The following is a 22,577-nucleotide window of genomic DNA, read 5'->3' as shown; positions in this document are numbered from 1 at the left end:
AATACAGTAGCATCCTGTATTGGTGGGGTTCTCTGCCGTCGATTCAAACACCATCCCCACAATGCAATGCGATTCACAGTATATTACAGTATTTCATGGAAAATGGTAAATATTGCCCATCATGCATTGTTTTCTACAGTATGGTACAGTATCAGTGGGAAACAGTATGATACTGGCAGAATTTGGCTGTTTTTTTACAGCAGTTTGTTAAAGAGCAGGGTCGTTAGTTTGGCTGTTACAAACTACATGTGGCTCAGTTTGACAGGAAGTCGTTTTATTTACTCCACTGTAAATAAATCAATGTTTTCTCCTGACAGCAGAGATTGGAGGGGACAGGACATGTGGAGGTTGGGCCTGTTATAATACCTCCACCCAGTCCTGACTGTAGCATATAGCTGTGGAGAACAGTGGGAAATAGACAGAGGGCTCAGTAATGACAGGACATAAAGCTTCACTGCAGCACTGCACAGTTTTAGTTGTTTTTTTAAAGAAGACATGACGTATAAATCTGCTTCTCAATGAGAGAAAGTGAACGTAATAACTTTATCTGATGAGTTGTAGTTTTCTGTCACATGCAGCATCCATATCTTAAAAATGCCTAAAAGACAATTTAAACTTAATATTTTTGCCTGGTTATGATTTTTTAAAATGTTGATTCCAATGTGACTTTAGGCTCTGAAGCTTCAGACTGAATGTTGACACGTTTCCCTCTAACATCACAAATAAATGAACTCTTCACACCTGAACTACCCACGATATCAACGACTGCAGGTTTAACACCACCTTACTTGGTCAGATACAGTCTGTGGATATAATACATCCATGACTGGGACACATCTCAGTCAAGATGGCGGCCACTCCATTCATATTCATCTGTGGCTGAAGACAAAGCTTTGATTTTCACACCTGATAACAGATTTGAAGTCAACACCTGACCATAAACAGTAACTTCATGTTGTATTGAAGTAGAAAATAGAAGAGCTTCGTTCACATGTAGCAGAACTGACTTTCAGCGAGCTAACTCAAACTAACTGAGCAGCTTAGTGATCAGTAACTTTACACTGAGACCATGGAGATGTCTGAAAAAAGAGGGAGAGGCAGAAGAAAGGATAAAACAGATCAGATCAGAGTATCTTTTCAGTTTTAGGCAGTGACGTCTGTTGGTTCTGAGACTGAAGTCAACGCTGCAGATTCACATTCTGATGCTCGTTCAACAAGTCCTGATCGTACACCGAGACCTGACTCTGCTCAGGACTCTGATGTGGGACAGACGCCCCAATCATGGACCAGATTCTGAGTCTGGAATCTTATCAGTTGTTCAAAAATATCTTCAAAGTCTTCAAAAATCACCAGGAGGCACAATTCAGTGCAGCAGAGATTTATTGTCGACAACAAAGCAAAAAGTTGATCTGAATACATGACACGTGACCTCTTCTTTTATAATCCAAAATCTGCCCACGCCTCCTCTCATATTTCACCAGTCTCCACCGAAACTGTCGTGTCCACCAAACCTGACCCCTCCCAGGTCATGTCGATTTTCTCACAGTCAAAACCATTTTCAGTAGAATACCTGGACTGGATGAAAACCTCATTATCTATCCAGACTGGGACAGAGCTCGTTAGACATAAATCTTATAAACTACATTCATGAGGCTGATCTATTTTTTCTTTCCGTGAAGTCCATGCCCAGTGGACACCATTATATTCTGATTCTCTTTCACTACATTTTTTTTAAAAAACATTTTCTCCTCCAGGAATACACCATTATGTTCTGACTTTTTCCTGCTGCATTTTTTAAAGACAATATATTTACTTGAGTTTAACATAATCAGTGATACACACAGTTTACACATATTGTGACATTATTCTTCACACTTCAGTCTTTTTTGTGATGAGTATAGTAATTATAGTAATCATTATTGTAGACATAGTATATTTAGCAGATAGACAGAGAACTTAGCTGATAATATTATACTACAACTCCTGCTCTGAAGAAAGGTAGATCTGAGGCAGCCCCTGCTGAAGTACGAGACAGGACTGTGATGCTGCTGGTGGAAAAATAAAAGAGCTGACGGTCTGGAAAAGAAGGTGAGGATCTGGAAAAGGTCATTCAACTAAATACAGAGAGAATCAACAGCTTGAAAGAAAACTCAGAGTTCTTCTTCAACAAGGTCCAAGATATGAGAGACGTCACAGCCACACTTCACTCAGGCAAAAGGTCGACTTCACAGAAATCAGTCCAACAGGACGACGGCACATGATTGACAGGCTAAAGGTCGAAAGGTCAAGACAGAAAGTAGTCGCACACTGATCACTGAGAAATATACACAAAGGAACAAAAGGCTGGACCACTGTCACAAGGGGGACAAGAGGAACTGGAGCAGAGGGAAAGGAACGCTGACACTAAATACTCTGGGGGAGGGGGGACAATGAGACACAGGTGAAACACATTAGGGCGGGGCCAGGTAATCACACAGGAGGGCAGGAAGTGAAGGGACCGGAAACCAGACACCAAGTGAATATCAAAATAAAACAGGAAACACAAATCCTGGAGACATTAGGGGAGAAGACAAAAGGACTTAGCTGGACTGACGAGGAGCGATAGTACCAGTGTTACAAAGAGCTTCACAACAAACACACAACACAACAATAACACACACAGTCATTTAGGAATAAACTGGCAGCTTTATGGAATAAAAGAGGAGTCAAACGTCAAAACAATGACAGATTAAAAACCAGGAATCAAACAGGAAGTCAAGATAAAAACATTATTGACCATAAAGGAGGATTTAAAGTCCAGTTAATGAATGATCCATTGAATCAGTGACACTTGTTGACTCAGCATTATAATGGAGAGATGAACATTTTTCAAGCCTGTCTGAAAACAACACTCACATGTCCATATACACAGTGAAAGAGTTGTTGGTCTGTGTGATTGTTCCTCCTTAACACAACTTGAATGAAGAGATGGAGGATAAAAACAACATGTTCCTCCTGTACAATAATATCTGGTAAAGTTCAGCTGAAGAACATGAGGCTTCAACGTCTGAGTCAAACTAATCTTCAGAGTTCAAGTCATTTTACTGTGAAATTCCCTCTTTGTGAAGCTCAACAAGGAAACTGTTCAGAGCTGAACTTGATGAGCTTTAAGTCCAGAGACACTGATGATGCTCTGTCAGATCCAGAGGAACACACAGGGATGATGGTGGACTGGACTCTGTGTGTGACAGTGGAGCTGTTCTCAGATCAGTTCAGACTGCAGCACTGAGAGTCATCTCCACTTCTTCTGATTCCTCTGTCAGTCACTGCTGGATCAAGCTCTCCTCTCCACTCCACCTCCATCTGTGTAGAGAAGAAGAAAGCAGAGGAGATGAATCAGTGTTTACAGAGACTCACTTCATCAGTCAGTGATGCAGCAGGGACTTCAGTCCTGTTCAGACCAGATGTGCAGCAGCTGCTTCCTCTCAGCTCTCATGTTAACGTGTTGGAGTGAACACACTGAGCTGGAAGCTCACAGACCTGCAGAGACGTTCAGCATCAAGTCTGTTCACTCTGCACATTTCACTCAGTCCACAGTGGAAACAAAGTGCTGAGTCAGCAACAGGTCAGTGATGGATTCACTCCTGTTACCTGTCAGCTGAAGTCACTTTAAACACAGAGTCTCTGTGTGTTGATCAACGTGTGACCTGCTTCTGAAACATCACCTGACTGAACGTGGAGGCTGTCACTAAGAGCCAGGGACTGTCAGGCTCCATCACACTGATCTCAGAGCTGTGACACAGATGAAACTGATCAGCTGTTTAGTGTTGAAACCAGAGAACAAACAGTCTCAGATCAGATTGGACAGTTTGATGAATGAGGACACTGTCTCTGTCCATCTGTGAGGCTGTCAGCTGGAATCAGCTTTAGTTCCTGTACACATCAACACAACAACAACAGTAATCTTCACATCAACTCACACACATGATCACAACAAGCTTCTGGCTGCTCTGATTGGCTGACTGTTGTCTCTCTCTCTGTCTGTCTGTCCAATCCTGAAGCCTGTCCCCGTTCTCCTCTCACAGCTTCACTGAGGAGGTTGGAGGTTCACAGGAAACACTGGATCTTTGCTCTGATACTAACTGTGTTTAGTACAATACTGCTGAGAGCAGCATGGACTGACTCCGCCCCTCTACTGACCTCAGAGTCTCCAGTCTACAGTCTGGACTCTCCACGAGACCACGGAGATCCTTCAGGTCTGGATCCTGCAGGTCGTTTCCAGTGAGGTCCAGTTCTCTCAGATGGGAGGGGTTGGACTTCAGAGCTGAGACCAGAGAAGAACAGCTGATCTCTGACAAACTGCAGGTCCTCAATCTGAATAAAGAATCAAAGATGTAGATCAATGATTGATAATCAATCAGATTTGTCCTGATCAATGGTCTTTGTCTAAAATGAGTAGAGTGACTTTGTCCTTCTGTTATTGTGGATCTTCATCATGTCAGTACAGCACAACATTGTCAACACAACAGTTGTGTGTGTTGTGTTACAGATGAAAACACACACACACAGTTTGATCAAACAGACATTAGTCCTGACACTTCACTGAAATCTACTGAAAACAAGAAGATTGTTTCTTCACTTTCTTTGGACAAATATTAGTTGTGAGGATCTTGTGTATGTTGTTGTGATAAAAATGAATTGACTTGAACAACTAACACTGGACATTTTCTCCAGTGGATTTAGAAAACATGAGTCCTCTGACTGAGAGAAATACGAGTGTGTGAGCTGTGAAGGTTGAACTGAAGTGAACAGACATTATTCATGACAAGTGAGTGAAATGAGCTGAAACTGAAGAATCATTCTCAGTCTGAGAGAAGAACAACTGGAAACATGAGACAACAACTATTTACAATGTCATTCATTCATTCACAGTCAATGGATTCAACTTGTGTGTGAAGCTTCATTAGCTGTGGATTCAAGATATAAGATCTACAACAGTGAACTGACCTCAGAGTCTCCAGTCTACAGTCTGGACTCTGCAGAAAACCACACAGACCCTTCACTCCTGGATCCTGCAGGTCCTGGTTTTCACTCAGGTCCAGTTCTCTCAGATGGGAGGGGTTGGACTTCAGAGCTGAGACCAGAGAAGAACAGCTGATCTCTGACAAACTGCAGTTCCTCAATCTGAATAAAGAATCAAAGATGTGAGTTTAGGAGACAAAGTTCCTGCTTGAAACCACAAAGAGTCAAACAGACAAAGTAAAAACAGCTCTCATTAATATTCATGACAACATGCTGCTGCTTCAATAAAGATGTAGTGACTCCACCTCTTCAACTCTGCCAGCTCCACCTGTGGCTCCATCTATACAAACTCATGTTGTGCAGATTCTACTAAAGATCCTCAAGTTTTCAAAGACAACAAACATGTCAGGCTGAAGTTTGGAGACATGAGAACAAATGTATAGAAATATATATTAAATTCACTAGTTGATGGAACGGCAGAGACACAGACACCTGGTGACTGAGCTCAAATATTTAACACAGTCAAAGCTACAGGGTTTAAAGTGATGAAACAACCTGTTGCTATGGCAACTTTGCAGTGAATATTGGAGTCAGTACAAACATCACAGAGCCTTATAAAAGTGTTGGGACCATCAGCTATTGATTATAGATCAGTTATTGTCTGACAGATTCAATGTGTTTCTGTTGGTGTTTTAAAAAGTCATGAGGTGAAAGTTGAAGAGAAACAGTCACTGGACTAAAAGCAGAGAAGAAGAAAACAGACTTTACCATGAAGATCCTCAGTATGGATCAGTATAATATCAGCCTCATGTCTGCAGCTCAGTGTCAACACAACTTTCACATCACATTCATCTCAGCACAGAAAGAAAACATGGAGTCTGACCTCAGAGTCTCCAGTCTACAGTCTGGACTCTGCAGAAAACCACACAGACCCTTCACTCCTGGATCCTGCAGGTTCTGGTTCCAGCTCAGGTCCAGTTCTCTCAGATGGGAGGGGTTGGACTTCAGAGCTGAGCCCAGAGAAGAACAGCTGATCTCTGACAAACTGCAGCTGATCAATCTGAATAAAGAATCAAAGATGTAGATCAATGATTGATAATCAATCAGATTTGTCCTGATCAATGATCTTTGTCTAAAATGAGTAGAGTGACTTTGTCCTTCTGTTATTGTGGATCATCATCATGTCAGTACAACACAACATTGTCAACACAACAGTTGTGTGTGTTGTGTTACAGATGAAAACACACACACACACAGTTTGATCAAACAGACATTAGTCCTGACACTTCACTGAAATCTACTGAAAAAAAGAAGATTGTTTCTTCACTTTCTTTGGACAAATATTAGTTGTGAGGATCTTGTGTATGTTGTTGTGATAAAAATGAATTGACTTGAACAACTAACACTGGACATTTTCTCCAGTGGATTTAGAAAACATGAGTCCTCTGACAGAGAAATACGAGTGTGTGAGCTGTGAAGGTTGAACTGAAGTGAACAGACATTATTCATGACAAGTGAGTGAAATGAGCTGAAACTGAAGAATCATTCTCAGTCTGAGAGAAGAACAACTGGAAACATGAGACAACAACTATTTACAATGTCATTCATTCATTCACAGTCAATGGATTCAACTTGTGTGTGAAGCTTCATTAGCTGTGGATTCAAGATATAAGATCTACAACAGTGAACTGACCTCAGAGTCTCCAGTCTACAGTCTGGACTCTGCAGGAAACCACACAGACCCTTCACTCCTGGATACTTCAGGTCCTGGTTTTCACTCAGGTCCAGTTCTCTCAGATGGGAGGGGTTGGACTTCAGAGCTGAGACCAGAGAAGAACAGCTGATCTCTGACAACCTGCAGTCCATCAATCTGAATAAAGAATCAAAGATGGAAATCAATGATTGATAATCAATCAGATTTGTCCTGATCAATGATCTTTGTCTAAAATGAGTAGAGTGACTTTGTCCTTCTGTTATTGTGGATCTTCATCATGTCAGCCTTCTACACACATCATCCAAATGTCAGCACAACATTCATACAGCTGTTGGTGTGAACACAGGTTGATCAGCTGCTGCTGACCTCAGTTCAGTCTGTGATCGGAGGAGAATCAGAGGATTCACGTCTGTTTAGTCTGTTCCCTCTCTGACACTACAGACATCAGCACAGAAACAAAACACTGAGGACGTGAACAAACAGTGAGAACTCAGTCACACTGTTCAGAACAAACATGGTGGAGCAGCTTCAATGTTCCAAAGTCACCAAACAACTGCACAATGTCACATTTACAGGAGGAGGGAAAACATTTCTCTGTGTCCACATCTTTAAAGAAGAACTTGTGTCACTGTTGAGAACTTGAGGAGGACGAGTGCTCGGCCTCAGTCTACCACCGGTGTAACAGCCCATTCTGTGAGCCGTCAGATTCTGTGACCTGCAGCAACAACCAGTTCACCTTCAGGTAACGTTCAGAGCCTCCTGCTGGAAAACACCACAGATTTATTCAGCTGATCTTCACTGAATGAGGAAGTAGAATTCATCTGGTTTTCACATCAACCCCCCAGTGAGGAGCAGAGTGAGTGAGGACGGGGTTAATGAAGGTCACAGAGCAGAGATCAAACCTGTGCTCACAGTCCTACAACCCTTCATCTCAGCACAACGTCCACGGTTTAGGTCTGATAGTTGATGAACACAGTTTCTCTGAGTGTCAGTGTCAGTCTGCTCTGGTAACTGCTCCTGAACCACAGTCACATGACCACTTGTGTTATTCATGTGATTAGAAGAAGCTCCATTCTTCAAGATCAAGGCTGAGCTTTTGTTGTGTTCACACACAATCAACTAGATATGACATGAAGGACACCTGGAGCTCTTTGAGTTCACAGTGCACAGGTTCAGAGAAGCACAACGTGGACTTGAAGAGAACAGAAGTGAGAGCAGCTCAGTTCAGGTAACAGGGACCAGACTGATCTGCCAACAAAACCCCTACAGCCAACCTCCCCTGGAGCTCAGCTTTCAGAGCAGGCTCCTCTGCCTCTGCTGCCAGCTCTGTGTATCTGAGCTGTTTCCTCTCAGAGGCCGTTTCTCCTGCGTCCTCCCATGGTACTGTCAGCTCCACAACATACACAAGCTGCTGTGTTTCTGACCACAACACAACATCTGCTCTCAGATCAGTGGCAGCTGTCTCCTGAGGAACTCGGAGCTGTTTTCCTGGATCTCCTCTGATTGGCCAGTCCCTCCCTGCCTTCAGATGCATCACGCCTGTTCAAAGCTGCTTCCTGAGTCCTTCACCCTCACCAACAAATCAAATCCATCTCGTCTCCTTCTGCCTCCAGTGAGTTCACCTCTGAGCTCTGACTCTCAGTGGCTGCTGGGAGACACCTCAGCACCTGCTGATGTCTCCAGGTGTGTGGGCCTGGAGACAGGCTTGTTTTAGCCCCTGATAGAAGGAGCCACATGAAGCTCCACCTGAACATAGAGGACATGTTGGCTCCTCACCTGTTTATTCACTATGATGTTGGGGAGGTGGGAGCTGCTCATCAATTGCTCCCAGCATCAATCTAATCCTTCCTGCCTCCATGTCCCAGCTGAGTTTCCTCTTGTCTCCACTTTCCCGCCTCAGCCACTGGCCCTGCTTTGATCTGGTTTGTGTTGCAGTCTGAAGGTCTGTGGCTTCCCATGATGCTGCAGTGCTGACATCAACACACAACAACAGCTGCAATATTTGTTGGTTGCAGAGAGCTGCAGCTTTGCTGGTGTTCAGATCAGCAGCAGCAGCAGAAGATCTGTGAGACTGTTGCAGTTTGATTCTCATCAACTTTCTGGTTTTAACATCAAACTCTGTCAATTCTCTGCTGCTCTGAATCACAAACACTGTGACTGCTCTCATCCAGGGGCCGAGTGGGACCCTTCATTTTACCTGGAGATCACCAGTCCCAGCTGTTAATAACACACAAAGACAAACAGCAGCTAACACAAGCACAGGGCTGCTGCCCAACAACTAGCAGCTAGCTATACTAGCCACATTTAATATGAGCTGAGCTAGCAGCTAGCTACAACGCCCCTGCTTAGCATTTCAGCTGCCGGCTCTTTACTGGATGTTGAATCTCTCTGTGATTGTGGAACATTTCTCTGCTTCCTCCTCCAGTATTTGTTCTTCTTCATTCTTCTCTGCTCCACCTTTCTCCTTCTCTTTCTGCTGCTGCTTCAAACCAATGTGAACAGTGAACACACACGTTCCCTGATAACACCAACACGTCTCTGATGACTCTGTACCAGCCCCACTTCACAGCTCTTATTGGTCAGCAGCTGACCAATCACAGTTCAAGGCACACCGGGGTTGGACCACCTGAGGAGGGGCCGCTCATTCACCCCCCTACTGCAAATATAGACTTGGTAGCGTCTGACGTGCTGGGAGAGACAAGAGGCTGTGAGGCTCAGTTCAGGCTGCAGGATGGTGCAGTGAGGTAGACCACTTTTATATAACACAATATTATTAGTCTACACAATAATCAGTCCGGCCCCGGCCCCCAAACGGCCCCTGGGGATTCTCCTGACCCTCCCCATCACCACTCTGCTCCTGGTCTCATCCTCCTTCTTTCTCTTCACTGGCTGATTTTTTAAATCATCACACAGAAATCCTGAAAATGAACCAACCAATGAAAAACTGGAACTTCACAGATTTGAACTGAATATAAAACTACAACAGCTCCAGTCAGTGAACTGACCTCAGAGTCTCCAGTTTACAGTTTGGACTCTCCAGTCCAGCACACAGCTGCTTCACTGCTGAATCCTCCAGGTCCCAGTTTACACTCAGGTCCAGGTGTCTCAGATGGGAGGGGTTGGACTTCAGAGCTGAGGACACGATTTCACAGTGAGTCTCTGAGAGTCCACAACCAACAAGTCTGTGATGAGAGAAAATATAAAATGTGTTAGAATAAAATCAGACAGAAACAATAATTGTCATCACTCTCTCTCAGACCAGCAGAGTTTTATGGGAATCTTTGTTGTGAAGTTGAAGGAGGGAAAATGATGTTACATTTATGTATCTATTTAAATTGTAAAATAAAAGAATATCAACATGTGGCTTCATTTTTGATGTTGTGGCGGCCTGTCACAGATGAATCAGTGTGTGGGAAACACTGAGGTCTAATCTTCAGATACTGAGCCCACACATGTCTTAATGTCCGGTGGGAACATTTTTTGCTGCCTGGTTTTCACAGAAGGTCCTCACAGAAACATGACACTGAGCTCTGGTGTGTAGAAGAAGACTGAATCCTCCCATTCTGCTCTGATAGATTCACACCTGTGGCTCCCCTAACATCCTCCATGCTCATCATGACTTCAGTCATTTCTGGACAATGATTCAACTTTACTAAACACCTGCTAGAACCTGCTCATTAGAGCTTCACTGCATTCACTGTCCACTGTCAAACACTGATGACTGTTGTCATAGAAACCTCATGAGTCCTGAATACAGACCTCCACAGATTCATCACTGCTCTCCTGTAACACTGTCACAATGGACAGTTTCAACAAAGCTGAACCAGAGACATCTTCTTTTTTCATTCACACATTCTTCTTCCTCACAAAAACATGCTGCCTACATTACCCACAATGCACCTCAACCACCAACCCTCAGCTGTGAGATTAAGGTGTGGTATGCAGCAGAGATGAGGGGGGGCTACAGAGGTCTGGTGTTGTCTTCAGACTCCGCCCACACTGACTCAGGTGACATCACCTGAGGACATTTATCAGACTGCACAGCTTGAGACACTAAAGGTTTAATACTACTGTTTTCTCGTATGCAGGTGTCCTCCCCAACACCTGGAAACACCTGGAAACACACACTGAGGTGTAAGATCAGTGGAGCTGCTTTAATTAGTTTTATCAGTTTTATACGTTTTGGTGCTCACAGCATTTACAACACCTCCACAAAAAAACACAACTGACCTTTGATTGTTTCAAAGTAAAACTAAGAATAATGAGAATAAATGAAAACTGTGTCTGAATTTGACTCAACTACTGATCTAATCTACTGATTGATAATTATATTGATCATGCCTGGACTCACCGAGCCTTCCTGCAGTTCCTCACAGCTGGGATCAGTCTCCGTCGTCCCTCCTCTGATGTCTTGTACTTGTCCAGGTCCAACTCATCCAGAACCTCCTCTGACATCTGCAGCATGTAGGCCAGAGCTGAGCAGTGGATCTCAGAGAGTTTCTCCTCTGATCTGGTCTCTGACTTCAGGAACTCTTGGATCTCCTGATGAACTGAGTGGTCCTTCATCTCCATCAGACAGTGGAAGATGTTGATGCTTCTGTCAGGAGAGATTTCATCACTGTTCATCTCCTTCAGGTTGTTGATGGCTCTCTGGATGGTTTCTGGACTGTTCTCTGTCTGACCCAGCAGACCTCCTAAGAGTCTCTGGTTGGACTCCAGAGAGAGGCCATGAAGGAAGCGAACAAACAGGTCCAGGTGACCATTTTTACTTCTGAGGGATTTCTCCATGGCTGCCCTCAAGAAGTCATCCAGAGGTAGATGATGACTATCATGTTTCCAAAAAAATTGAGAAATCTTCTCAAAAACAGACTTTGAGGTTGAGTCTCTGTGTTTGTAGTCTTCTCCCAGGAAGTTCTCCAGGACCTCTGTGTTCCTGTTGGTGTAACAGTGGAACATGTAGACTGCAGCCAGAAACTCCTGAATGCTCAGATGAACAAAGCAGTAGACTGTTTTCTGGAAGATCACACTCTCTCTTTTGAAGATCTCAGTACAGAGTCCTGAGTACACCGAGGCCTCTGTGACATCCAGACCACACTGCTCCAGGTCTTCTTGGTAGAACATGATGTTTCCTTTCTCCAGATGTTCAAACGCCAGCCTCCCCAGCTTCAGAAGAACTTCCCTGTCAGCCTCCATCAGCTGCTGTGGACTCTTCTCATGTCCCTCATCATACTTGAGCTTCTTCCTCTTTGTCTGAACCAGCAGGAAGTGTGAGAACAGGTCAGTCAGGGTCTGGGGCAGCTCTCCTCTCTGCTCTGTAGTCAACATGTGCTCCAGAACTGTAGCAGTGATCCAGCAGAAGACTGGGACTTGACACATGATGTGGAGGCTCCTGGACTTCTTGATGTGTGAGATGGTTCTGCTGGACAGCTCTTCATCACTGGATCTCCTCCTGAAGTACTCCTCCTTCTGGGTGTCAGTGAAGCCTCGTACCTCTGTTACCCTGTCAACACATGTAGGAGGGATCTGATTGGCTGCTGCAGGTCTGGAAGTGATCCAGACCAGAGCCGAGGGAAGCAGGTTCCCCTGGATGAGGTTTGTCAGCAGCAGGTTGACTGATGACGTCTGTGTAACATCAGACACAACCTCCCTGTTGGTGAAATCCAGTGAAAGTCTGCTTTCATCCAGGCCGTCCAAGATGAACAGAACTTTACAGACAGCCAGCTGCTCTGCTGTGACCTTCTGTAATGTTGGATGGAAAACATGGAGCAGCCTGAGAAGACTGTACTGCTGCTCTCTGATCAGGTTCAGCTCCCTGAACGAAAGCAGAACCAGCAGACTGACATCTTGGTTCTCCAAGCCCTCTGCCCAGTCCAGACTGAACTTCTGCACTGAGAAGGTTTTTCCAATGCCAGCGACGCCATTGGTCAGAACCACTCTGATGGGTCTCTGTTGGTCAGGTAAGGCTTTAAAGATGTCGTGGCACTTGATTGGAGCATCATGGAGAGTCTTCATCTTGGAAGCTGTCTCCAGCTGCCTCACCTCATGTTGGGTATTAACCTCTTCACTCTGTCCCTCTGTGATGTAGAGCTCAGTGTAGATCCTGTTGAGGAGGGTTCCACTTCCTGTTCCATCACTTCCTTCAGTCACACGTTCACATCTGCTCCTCAGACTGATCTTATGTTGATCTAAAACCTCCTGCAGACCACTATCTGCTGCAAGAGAAGAGACAATGTCAGACTGAAGACAGAGAATCTGAGAATCTGCTGATTATTTTCATCAGCTACAGAAAAACTAAAGAGCAGCAAAGAAAAGCTTTTTAATGTTGTGTTTTTTAGAATCATCTGAAATGTCAGTGCTGTGTGATAGAACAACTGACACTGGAGAAAACAACAGGTCCTGGTTTCAGAAATGAAGACATCAGCAGACACATGTTCAATCTCACTTTGTACAGTGCTGCTCTGACTGGCTGTCTGCAGTCCAGGTCTGGTTCTGGGTCTTTGTCCACACTGGGGACAGGAGGGGTCTTCTGAAGACCCAGACTGGTCCCAGTATGAGGTGAAGCACTGTCTGCAGAACCAGTGTCCACAGCTGGTAGAGACTGGATCCTTCAGGACGTCCTGACACAGAGCACAGCAGGACAGCTGCTCCTCCACAGAGACACCACTCCTCTTCCTCTCTCTGTGAAGACATGTCTTCATCACTAACATGTCACAGTCAAATATGTCCAATAACTGAATCATCTTCAGCTCAGTTTACAGTAGAAACTGTTTCTTACTGTGAGTCTGAGGGTCCTGGTTCAGGACTGAAGTCTGGAGGATTCAACTCTTTGGACTGGTCACTCTTCATAGACAGACAGCTGGATCCTGGAGACTCTGCTCTTAGTCTGTGGTTCTGACCTCTGCAAACACAAACATGTGTTTATTCATATCACATCGATCACTGATCAATTCTCTGATGACAGAGTCTTTGTGAAGATTGAAGTTTTTATTCTGAATTCATGAACATTGAAAAACAACGGTGAAATTAGTTCTTGTAAATTTGAATTCACTTTTAAAAATTCATATACATAATTTCAATGAAAAACTAAACCAGTGGCAGAAATTCACAGATTTCAAGATTCAAAATCTGCTGAGACAGATTTGCTTCCCTACACTACAGACAACGAAGTTGTAAGAGCTTTGAGTCTGGATTTACCGTGGATAACGCCGGATTGAGCTTTAATTTTGGTACTTCCTCTGAATTAGCATATTAGCTAAATTTAGTGTTTCACTAATTTTTAGATTTAGCATTCAAATTTAGATTTAACATTTAAATTTAACATTAAAGTTGACTAAATATGGTGAAATGTTGTTATTTCAGAATGAACCACTTTACAATCAGCGACCCATATTACATAGAGCCTGAAATCTGTATAAACAGCTGACAAATATCTAGTTTGATGTTAAAGAGGCTCAGTCATTTCCTCCAACAGCTGCTCACTGTAGTTTGGATCAAACTAACTGTGGAGAGTGAAGCTCTGACATGTGAAGCTCATCATTCAGGCTGTAAAATGATCCTGCAAAGTGTGGTCAACTCTGTTAGATCCCAGCTCATCCAGGTTCACCAACACACTGCTCTCTTCTTCTGTGGCTGCTTCTCTGCTCCACCACGGCCCTTTAATTACTGACATCTTTACATCTCTGTCATGTTCATCAGCTGCAGCAAAAATATGCACAAGAAAAAAGTCAAACTCTTCTTTGTTGGGATCATTTCACAAGAAACCAGCTCCTCAGCAGTCACTGTTAATACACTGATATGTCAGGCAGCTGGTGTCAGGGTGGGCGGTAAGATGGCGGGTTGAGCAGGTGCTTTTTTCACAGCTCCTCAAGATAGTCCAAAAACTTTATCCTTCATTACTAACTGTCCAATCCAATGTGCTGAAATGAGGAAACAAAAGATAATTAAACCCACCACGCTAAGACTGGAACCGCAAAAACAAGAATCTTTGTCTGAAGGGGAAAGAAAAAACGGCAGGTGAGTCATGGAGCACAAGTGACGTTACTCTGCTGAGTAAGATACAGAAAGACACAGAATGAGGTGGAGTCTGCAGATCAAAGGGTTGGAAGAGAAAAGAGATGAAAATGTCAGAGCACAAATCATCCAAATCCTCAAGAGACTCGTCCCAGAGACAGAGTCAAAGATGGAGGATGTGGTGGATAATTTAATATAAATGTTTGTAAGGAACTAAAGAGGAAAAAGTATGAAAGTAATTTTCTCCAAGAAATATCTCAGTGTTGAAGGAAACAGATCTAAACCTTCAGGAGAAAAACAAACTGATGGAGTTACAAACCAAGTGAGATGATCTGTGTCTTGAAAGTGTCTGTGTCTTGTGTCTTTATAAGATCATGAGCCAAATGTCTGGAGGCAGGTGAGAAAAACTCCTCATGTTTTAGTCACTTAGAGAAAAGTAGACAACAGAGAAACTCAAATACAAGTCTACTGATAAATGGAGTCCAATGCAAAGAACCAGAGAGTTTAGAGAAAGAAGTGTTGACGTTTTCCTCCGATCTGTGCTCCTCACTTTACTCTTTAGGTGAAGCTGTCGCCTTCTCTGATAAAATCCAGGATGGTATCCCACGTATTGAGGATCCTTCAGGGATTTGTGTGAGACAGAGTTAAAAACTGAGGATTTGGACTCAGCGATCCTGAAGATGGCTTCCTACAAATCTCCAGGGACAGATGGCTCACAGCTAAGTTTTATCAGCTCTTTTGGAAAAGATCTAAGAAATGTATTATTTAAAGAGTGGGTAGAGAAGAATGAACTGATGTCAAGCATGAAACAATCAGCCTGATTCCTAAATCAGGTAAAGACAAAAGAAGTTTTGATCATTTCAGACCAATCACTTTGTTGAACACTGACTATAAAATACTCTCAGGGGCTGTTGCTGCGAGACTGAAGACAGGTATTTGGTCCATAATTAGTGAAACACAGTCAGGATTTTTGAAAGGAAGGTCAGTTCATAATAACACAAGGCCTGTATTAGACCTTCTTGATGGTTGTGAAATAATCCAAGAGAGTGGGTTTATTTTATTTCGAGATTTTTACAAAGCATTTGATTCTGTGGAACATCAGTTTATACTGGAAACTTTGAGGTTCTTTGGTCTTGGAGAGACATTTATTAAGATTACAGGGCTGCTGTACAATGGAGTCTACAGCTGTGTTTCTCTAGGACATGGCACTTGGCCACCTCTGTTTGTAATGGTGGCAGAGATGTGATCTATTCTGATTAAAGCAGTGACATTGAAGGTTAAATGTGATGGATAAACAAATAATAAGAAGTCAGCTGGTGGATGACCCAACATTGTTCTTATAAAATGAAAATCAGAACCTTTAGCTTTGCAGTCAATCAGTTCTCCAAAGCATCAGGTCCATGGTTCAACATCAATAAATGTGAAATAATGACAGTGCAGGAGCGCCCCCTGCAGTCAGCATGTAATATACAGGTTCAGAAGGAGGGGAAATCTTTAGGAACTGTTGTTTGTAGAGACAGAATTGTGAGTGGAAAGAGGAATATCTGTAACAATATGGAAAAGTGTCAGACAGTTCTTCACAGATGGCTGCAGAGAGATGTCAGCATGTCTGGGAGGATTTTGTTCACAAAGATGGAGAGTTTGTCCAGACTGATTTACCAGCTCTCTCCTTCCCCATATCACCGACAATGATCCAAACTATAAATAAAGTTCATTTAAGTCCAAATGGAGAAATAAATGTCAGTATATAAGGAGAACTGATATAATTAAAAACTATGAAGAGGAGGAGCACATGTGATGGATTTTGATATTCTGAGTGGTGTCTTGAAACTGAAGTGGTTACAGTCTTTCATCTTTTTGGTTCATTGTCCCTGATGTGATTTTCCAGAACATGGGAGGAACACACTTTCTACTACGCTGTGACTTTGAATTTAGCTCATTACCAGTCAAACTCTCCACTTTCCATCAGCAAGCCCTCCTCTACTGGAAATTAATATATAGACATAATATGACACCACATAACACACCTGTGTGGAACAACACACATGTTCTACACTGTGAAAAATCAGTGTATTTAGATGAGTGGAAATCTGAAGGAATCTGGGCTGCAGCTCATTTTCTGGATGACAGTGGAAATGTGTTACAGCACGAGATGTTCTGTGAGAAATTCCGGCTCAAATGTTTTGTTCAAACCTTTAACAGATTGATTAAAGCTGTACCAGTCTCTTTGAGATCAGTGGTTAAAGATCTCTCCTGGGCTGACACAGCTCTGCAGAGCAGGAACTGACTTTTGAGACAGTAAATGTACAAAGTTATTAGAAACAGTCTGTTATAGGAACGCTACCACAGCCCAGTTAAAAGAAAGTCTATACTGAGGGGGTTTGAGGTTGAGGAGGTGAAGGTGATGAGGAGAAGATATATTTCACTTCCTCTCCCTCCTGAAGTGAAAGAGGTGAACTTTAAAATCTTAAATGAGATTTACCCAACAAACAAGTTCTGAAGACTGAGGTTTAATCTTGATGTGAAGAACTGAGTGTTCTGTGAAAATGAGCCTGAAAGCTTGGAACATTTATTCTTCCACTGTGGATCAGTCTTTCTGGAGCGACATGTGGAGCTGGACACAGTCCAAGAGGATCATTTACAAATGCAGGTACTTTAAAACCAAACCATGTATGAATCATTGGCTGAATGAATTGAAATCACTGTGCAAGTCTCTGAAGCTGATAAAGGATGATAAGAAAGCCCTGAAGTTAGTTTATTCTCTTGATTTATTTCAATGAATAATCTTCTTAATCTTTTCATGTACATCTGTTTTTTTTCTCTTAAAGTTTGACTTTATTTATTTAATGTGCTTCTGCTCAACCTCAGTTTTTCCTGTGAAGAAGCTAAACTGCCTTGTTTGTTTGTATCTTGATTTGTTTATGAATAAAGTTTATATCATAAAAAAACTACGGCAGCTGTTACAGGAAGTGACATCACTGCAGGAGCTCAACACACTAAACACTGTTACAGAGACAGTTTGGAGGTTCACAGGTTTGTAGCAGGTCTCTTACTGTGAGTCTGAGGGTCCAGGTTCAGGACTGAAGTTGAAAGGATCATCTTTGGACCAGTGACTCTTCACAGACAGACAGCTGGGTCCTGGAGACTCTGCTCTGTCCTCCTCTTCCTCCACACAATCACTCATCTTCAGGACTTCAGTCAGTCTGAGAGGGAAACCAGTAACACTCACTGTGAGCTCACACACACAAGAGTCAGAACAAACAAGCTGCTCAAGAGACACACCCAGAAACACACACACACACACACACACACACACACACACACACACACACACACACACACACACACACACACACACACACACATGTACAGTATAATAAAGCCCACCTGCTCAGGTCTCTTGGCTCAGTTGTAGGTTTCATATTATTCAGCTCATCACCACGTGGAGTCAAACTGTTGAACAGGAAGTACCACACCTCATGTTGTTCCTCCTTTCCTCTCAGTGTCTCTGTGTGGACAGAAGTTCACTGTGACTCTTCTTCCCTCCACAGTCCACAGGGACAAACTGACTCAGAGACTTTGACAGTAAAATAATAATAATGTTGTGTTAACACTCACCTGCCTCAGCCTTCAGTTTCCCTCCTTCTGCTCCGTCCACTTCAAATGGAGTCTGAGCTCACTGAACACTTTCACTTTCAGCTGCTCCTCCCCTCTGCAGCTACAGGAAGTCACATGAATTCTTGTAAATGAGTCCTCTGCAGTTACAAGAAGTCACATGACTCTGTATGCGCGTGCGCGTGCGCGTGCGCGTGTGTGCTCCAGCACAGGTGGTGTACCATCTGTTGTGTGTGTTCAACAGAATTATCTTGATTTCCATTCATCTAATATCATTTTCAGGTTGAACTGGATCAAACATTATATTAAGGATAAAGATGTCATGACCTGCTGTGAAAAGGTTGTTCCACCCCCTTTTCACTCTGCCCTGATCCCCCACATTATCATTGTGTTGTTGTTATCATTGGTGGAGTGATTTATATTTTGAGTAAATGTTTCTATTAATTTTTCAGGGATCGTTTTATATATGGGTTTTGAGATATTTTTGTGTGGTTTATGTTGGAAAGGTCGGCCCACTCTGCATATTTTCAGGTCTCTGTCTGAGTGGGGTTAATTAGCTGCTCAGCCAGGGAGAGAGGAAACAGGGGTGTGCTATCAGGTCGTTTTAGTGTGGGTTGGGGTAGTGTGGGGTTGGGATTCTTGGGATGGTTAGCATTTTAGCCCACCCCCATACTTACCTGAGAGGATGGTATGCTCCACGTAGGTGAAGGAGAAGATTAAATGCAATCCATTCAGGGGTCAAAGGGGAGAGAGATGTAGAGCAGGTGGCAGCTTGCTGTGAGGCTGCAGTTTTAGAATTTGTTATGGTTTAGGTTCTTTTTCTTTTTGAATTGCCTGGGATTTATTTTGTAGTATTTCTGTTTTGTAGTATTTTGTTAATAAAATATCACTTTTTGAGCACATACTCCGGCCTGCTGATAATGCTTTTTGAAACATCTTTTTAAAAGTTTCCAGTGCCCGTACCATCATCTGCCCTTTGTATGACAGTTGTTGAACATGATCTGGAGTCTCGGACTTTGGTTTATTTCCTGATTTATTTTGTAATTACTTACCTTTTGTGTTTTACTTCCTGTCATTAGCTCCATCCACTCTGCTCCATTTTAGTTTTAAACTCATCTCTTCTTCTCTGTTTCCTCCTCCGTCCTCTCTCCTCCAGAGTCTTCAGCCTCTAAAACAGAGACTCTCAGAAACGCTGCAGGACCTGTTTTATTTTGAAAACTACAGACATTTGGAAACAATGACATAGACACCCATGGTGGATCCTGATTGGCTCTTATCAGCCTGGACTACTTGGGCTGCACAATTCAGAAAATCTCAGGATTGGATTCAAAACTGATTGTGGATTCAATTCACACATGGATCTGATTCTAGATCGCTGTTTTCAGTCACTGTTCACATTTGTCTGTGGAGGACAATTTAATAGGAAAGAAAAATAAAATCTCACTGAATCAAATGTAGTTTACTACGACTCAGTGTCAACCTTGAGTCAGATTTATTTCCTCAGTCCACTCAGAGGAAAGGCAGCCCTGAGATAAATGGGAACATGTCTTCATACAAAAATAAAAACTGTTGCAAATAGAAACTGCAAAGTGCAAAACTTCAAATCACTTCAATTCAAACTTCACATAAAAATACATGAAGTGAAGTGAAACAAGAGCTGCCAGAGTTCACTGTAAAGTGCTTTCATCAGGTCAGAGACAAACTTTTTGGCGTGGTCAGATGTTTCAGAGTCAGGACCTGGATAAAGACCAGTTCAACGTCCACCACTATAAAGTAACTATAAAGTTAGCAAACAATAAAATAACAATTCAATGTAATATGAAGTGACTCATTCCTAGAGCTCACCTCTGCTGCAATCCTTCACTGGGCCCCTGGACCATGAGTCCCCGATGCTTCTTTGTTGGCTGAGAGCTGCTGCTTTGCTCAACTATGGAACGGAGAGAATCTCTGTGATAACATATGAAGATAATTAATCATATTTTTTATTTTAATTAACAATAAATTGACAATAAAAGAAACTGAATATAATAGTAATAGTAATAACTTCACACAATCAATTATTCTGGACAGGAAGTGCAGGTTTTGTGTCACCTCTTCATTGTGCCGTCTGAAGCCGATCCTGTAGCCCTCATCTAACTGTTCATCACTGCTCAGCCTGCCAGAGAAACTGAAGGTGGCTGCGCTCGCAACCATCTTGACAACACTTCAACACTTCAGTCAACAACACTGACAACAACACTTCAGAAAGGTGTTTAAGGTCCTGTATCCCCGTCGTTGTCCTCAATGTTTTGGTGCCAGCACTTTGAAAAAGCAAACAGGGAAAGCAATAAAAGGCACCACACCACATCCAGATATCCGGCTCCATCTGTTGTAACAAGAGCGGGAGAAGCCTTGAGTGTAGGCCCGTCCTCAATCACCTGCCTGCTGCTTCATGTTTAAGTTGAGCTGGTCCTGTCCAAGCTCCTTTATCCTCTTTTCTCTTCCAGTGTGCGTCCTGTCAAAGGATGTTTCTGTTCAGAAATCACTGAATTTTCTTTCTCCGCAGGTCCACTTGAACTTGTGAAAGCTCTGGTCTAACAAGCAGCAGCAGTTATGATAAGAATATGAATATGAAGGTCCATAGAAAACTATCCAATCACTTGAAAAAAAATCTCAAAAATAATTCCAATTCTAAAAAAAGAAAGGTTGTCCAGTGTGCATTTTGTTGCATTCCAGGCCAAATCTTGAAGCCACCAATGGAAATGCAGCCTCAGGTCAACTGTTCTCCAGAAGTTTGAGGAGCCACGTAAACACTCATCTGGCCCCAACTGGAGGAAGTACAGGTGTTCACATGAAATTCACATGAATACAGTTTAAAAACATGTTTAAATGATTAGATGGATACAGGGTGAAGTAGGATGAATAAACAATTTGGACTTAATAACTACTTTTGTATAATTAATTTAAGTTTAATATCACATGTCATGTGTCTTTCACATCTGGATAATTGACCAGAGGCCACTGTTTACAACAGTATAATACTGTAACATACTGTTCAATATTCATCCCTCACATGTGAACTCACAGTTACTGAGGACGACTCTTTTAAGTTTCTTTAACCTGCAAGTCAGAGAACTTTCCAACAGTTCATAAGTCTGTTGTTTTGTATCAACCAGTGCTCTTTTTTTTCTTTTTTATTGTTTACTTGGTTTACAGGAGCTCATCGTCGGTGATTGAGGATATCAGCCAAACTCTGCAGTCGTCCTCTCTCACTGGTCACGCCATCTTTCTCCTCTCTCTTTCTACCTGCCACTTTTGCTGTCATTTATTTCACATTTACTGCAAAAGGAAGTTGAGCCCCACAATGTGACTTTGGAACACGCATATATCCTCCTTCCAACTTCCCTATTTCCTGTTTAAACTGCAGTTTCAGTTCCTGTAATCCTTGTGGCACAGCTTCATTTCTCCATGTAAGGGTAATGTCAGGAACATTTTTCACTCCTTTCTTCTCTTTGCTCGTGTTGTAAACTGACAAACAACTGACGGGTAACATCAGACTCCAAGAGTCAGGAGTAGGTTCATCATGTCATGTGACTGACAGTCATCAGCTTGAGTGCTCATTGCAAGCTGACAGAGCAGGGGGAAGTAGAACTCAAACTAACCTCCCTGACTGAACATAACAGGATCACTTTAAAATCTACCTTAAAATAACATGATGATTACTTCATGTTGTATTATTTGAGCTTTGAGGTGAAATAAATTCAGTGGGGGTTGTTGTGTGTGAAATAATCAGCTGTAGCTTGTTTCATTGAGTCATTTTCTACAGGGACATTGTAGACAAAGAGACTGTCAGATGAAATCAGTGGATCTCAGTCCTGAAACAGTCGCCCATGCAGCGTGTGAGCTGGGCTGCTCTTCACTTCACTGCAGCTTCATGACTCCATCTAGTGGACTGATGGTAGAAGTACAGCAGCTGATGGCAGCTTCCTCCTCCTCACACTGCTGACTGAATACAGCTGACACTGATATGAAACAGGGTTTCAGATTTCATGATGTGTGTTTGTCTCCACATGAAGGTAGAAAGTGTGTGTGAGCTGATGTGGATGTGAATCCAGCAGCATGGATCAGTGTGAGGACAGAGAGGAGGGAGCCCCTCCCTCTAAAACCACTCTGTGTGGGGGCCATGAGAGCCAGACCAGAGCTCAGAGGTGAGATGAGGATCTCTAACTGTCCATGACTCTTCTCCATGTCAGAGCTC

General features: G+C 42.9%; 3 protein-coding genes across 7 annotated transcripts in view; 1 reads left to right on the top strand and 2 right to left on the bottom strand.

Annotated features, from left to right (window-relative positions):
* The window catches only part of LOC139612045 (NACHT, LRR and PYD domains-containing protein 12-like), a 606,901-nt gene that overhangs the window by 282,508 nt on the left and 301,816 nt on the right, over nucleotides 1-22,577 (bottom strand). For all 4 annotated transcript variants that reach the window (XM_071467168.1, XM_071467170.1, XM_071467169.1 and 1 more), the window contains 4 exons: nucleotides 6,695-6,871; nucleotides 5,885-6,061; nucleotides 4,987-5,163; nucleotides 4,180-4,353 (listed from right to left, as the gene is read on the bottom strand). In XM_071467168.1, coding sequence (XP_071323269.1) covers nucleotides 4,180-4,353; nucleotides 4,987-5,163; nucleotides 5,885-6,061; nucleotides 6,695-6,871 — 705 coding nt within the window. The remainder of the gene's footprint in view (nucleotides 1-4,179; nucleotides 4,354-4,986; nucleotides 5,164-5,884; nucleotides 6,062-6,694; nucleotides 6,872-22,577) is intronic.
* The window catches only part of LOC139612046 (NACHT, LRR and PYD domains-containing protein 12-like), a 286,486-nt gene that overhangs the window by 24,779 nt on the left and 239,130 nt on the right, over nucleotides 1-22,577 (top strand). Inside the window, exon 1 of one of the 2 annotated variants that reach the window (XM_071467178.1) lies at nucleotides 22,370-22,527. The exons of the other annotated variant lie outside the window; for it this stretch is intronic. Within the exon in view, the coding sequence (XP_071323279.1) occupies nucleotides 22,503-22,527 (25 nt within the window). The 5' untranslated portion in view covers nucleotides 22,370-22,502. Of the gene's footprint in view, nucleotides 1-22,369; nucleotides 22,528-22,577 lie in introns of those variants that run through there. 2 annotated transcript variants of the gene reach the window in all.
* LOC139612054 (protein NLRC3-like) overlaps nucleotides 6,879-22,577 on the bottom strand; it is a 77,110-nt gene continuing 61,411 nt past the window's right edge. The window contains exons 2-9 of the mRNA XM_071467200.1: nucleotides 18,344-18,437; nucleotides 18,113-18,233; nucleotides 17,779-17,928; nucleotides 13,491-13,613; nucleotides 13,158-13,393; nucleotides 11,067-12,927; nucleotides 9,721-9,897; nucleotides 6,879-9,633 (exon numbers count right to left, since the gene is read on the bottom strand). Coding sequence (XP_071323301.1) covers nucleotides 9,621-9,633; nucleotides 9,721-9,897; nucleotides 11,067-12,927; nucleotides 13,158-13,393; nucleotides 13,491-13,613; nucleotides 17,779-17,928; nucleotides 18,113-18,147 — 2,595 coding nt within the window. The 5' untranslated portion in view covers nucleotides 18,148-18,233; nucleotides 18,344-18,437 and the 3' untranslated portion in view covers nucleotides 6,879-9,620. The remainder of the gene's footprint in view (nucleotides 9,634-9,720; nucleotides 9,898-11,066; nucleotides 12,928-13,157; nucleotides 13,394-13,490; nucleotides 13,614-17,778; nucleotides 17,929-18,112; nucleotides 18,234-18,343; nucleotides 18,438-22,577) is intronic.

This window comes from Trachinotus anak, unplaced genomic scaffold, assembly GCF_046630095.1.
Source record: "Trachinotus anak isolate AG129_WGS33_773 ecotype Australia unplaced genomic scaffold, CSIRO_AGI_Tana_v1 ptg000030c, whole genome shotgun sequence".
Lineage (NCBI taxonomy): Eukaryota > Metazoa > Chordata > Actinopteri > Carangiformes > Carangidae > Trachinotus > Trachinotus anak.
This window is presented reverse-complemented; position numbering and strand designations above follow the sequence as displayed.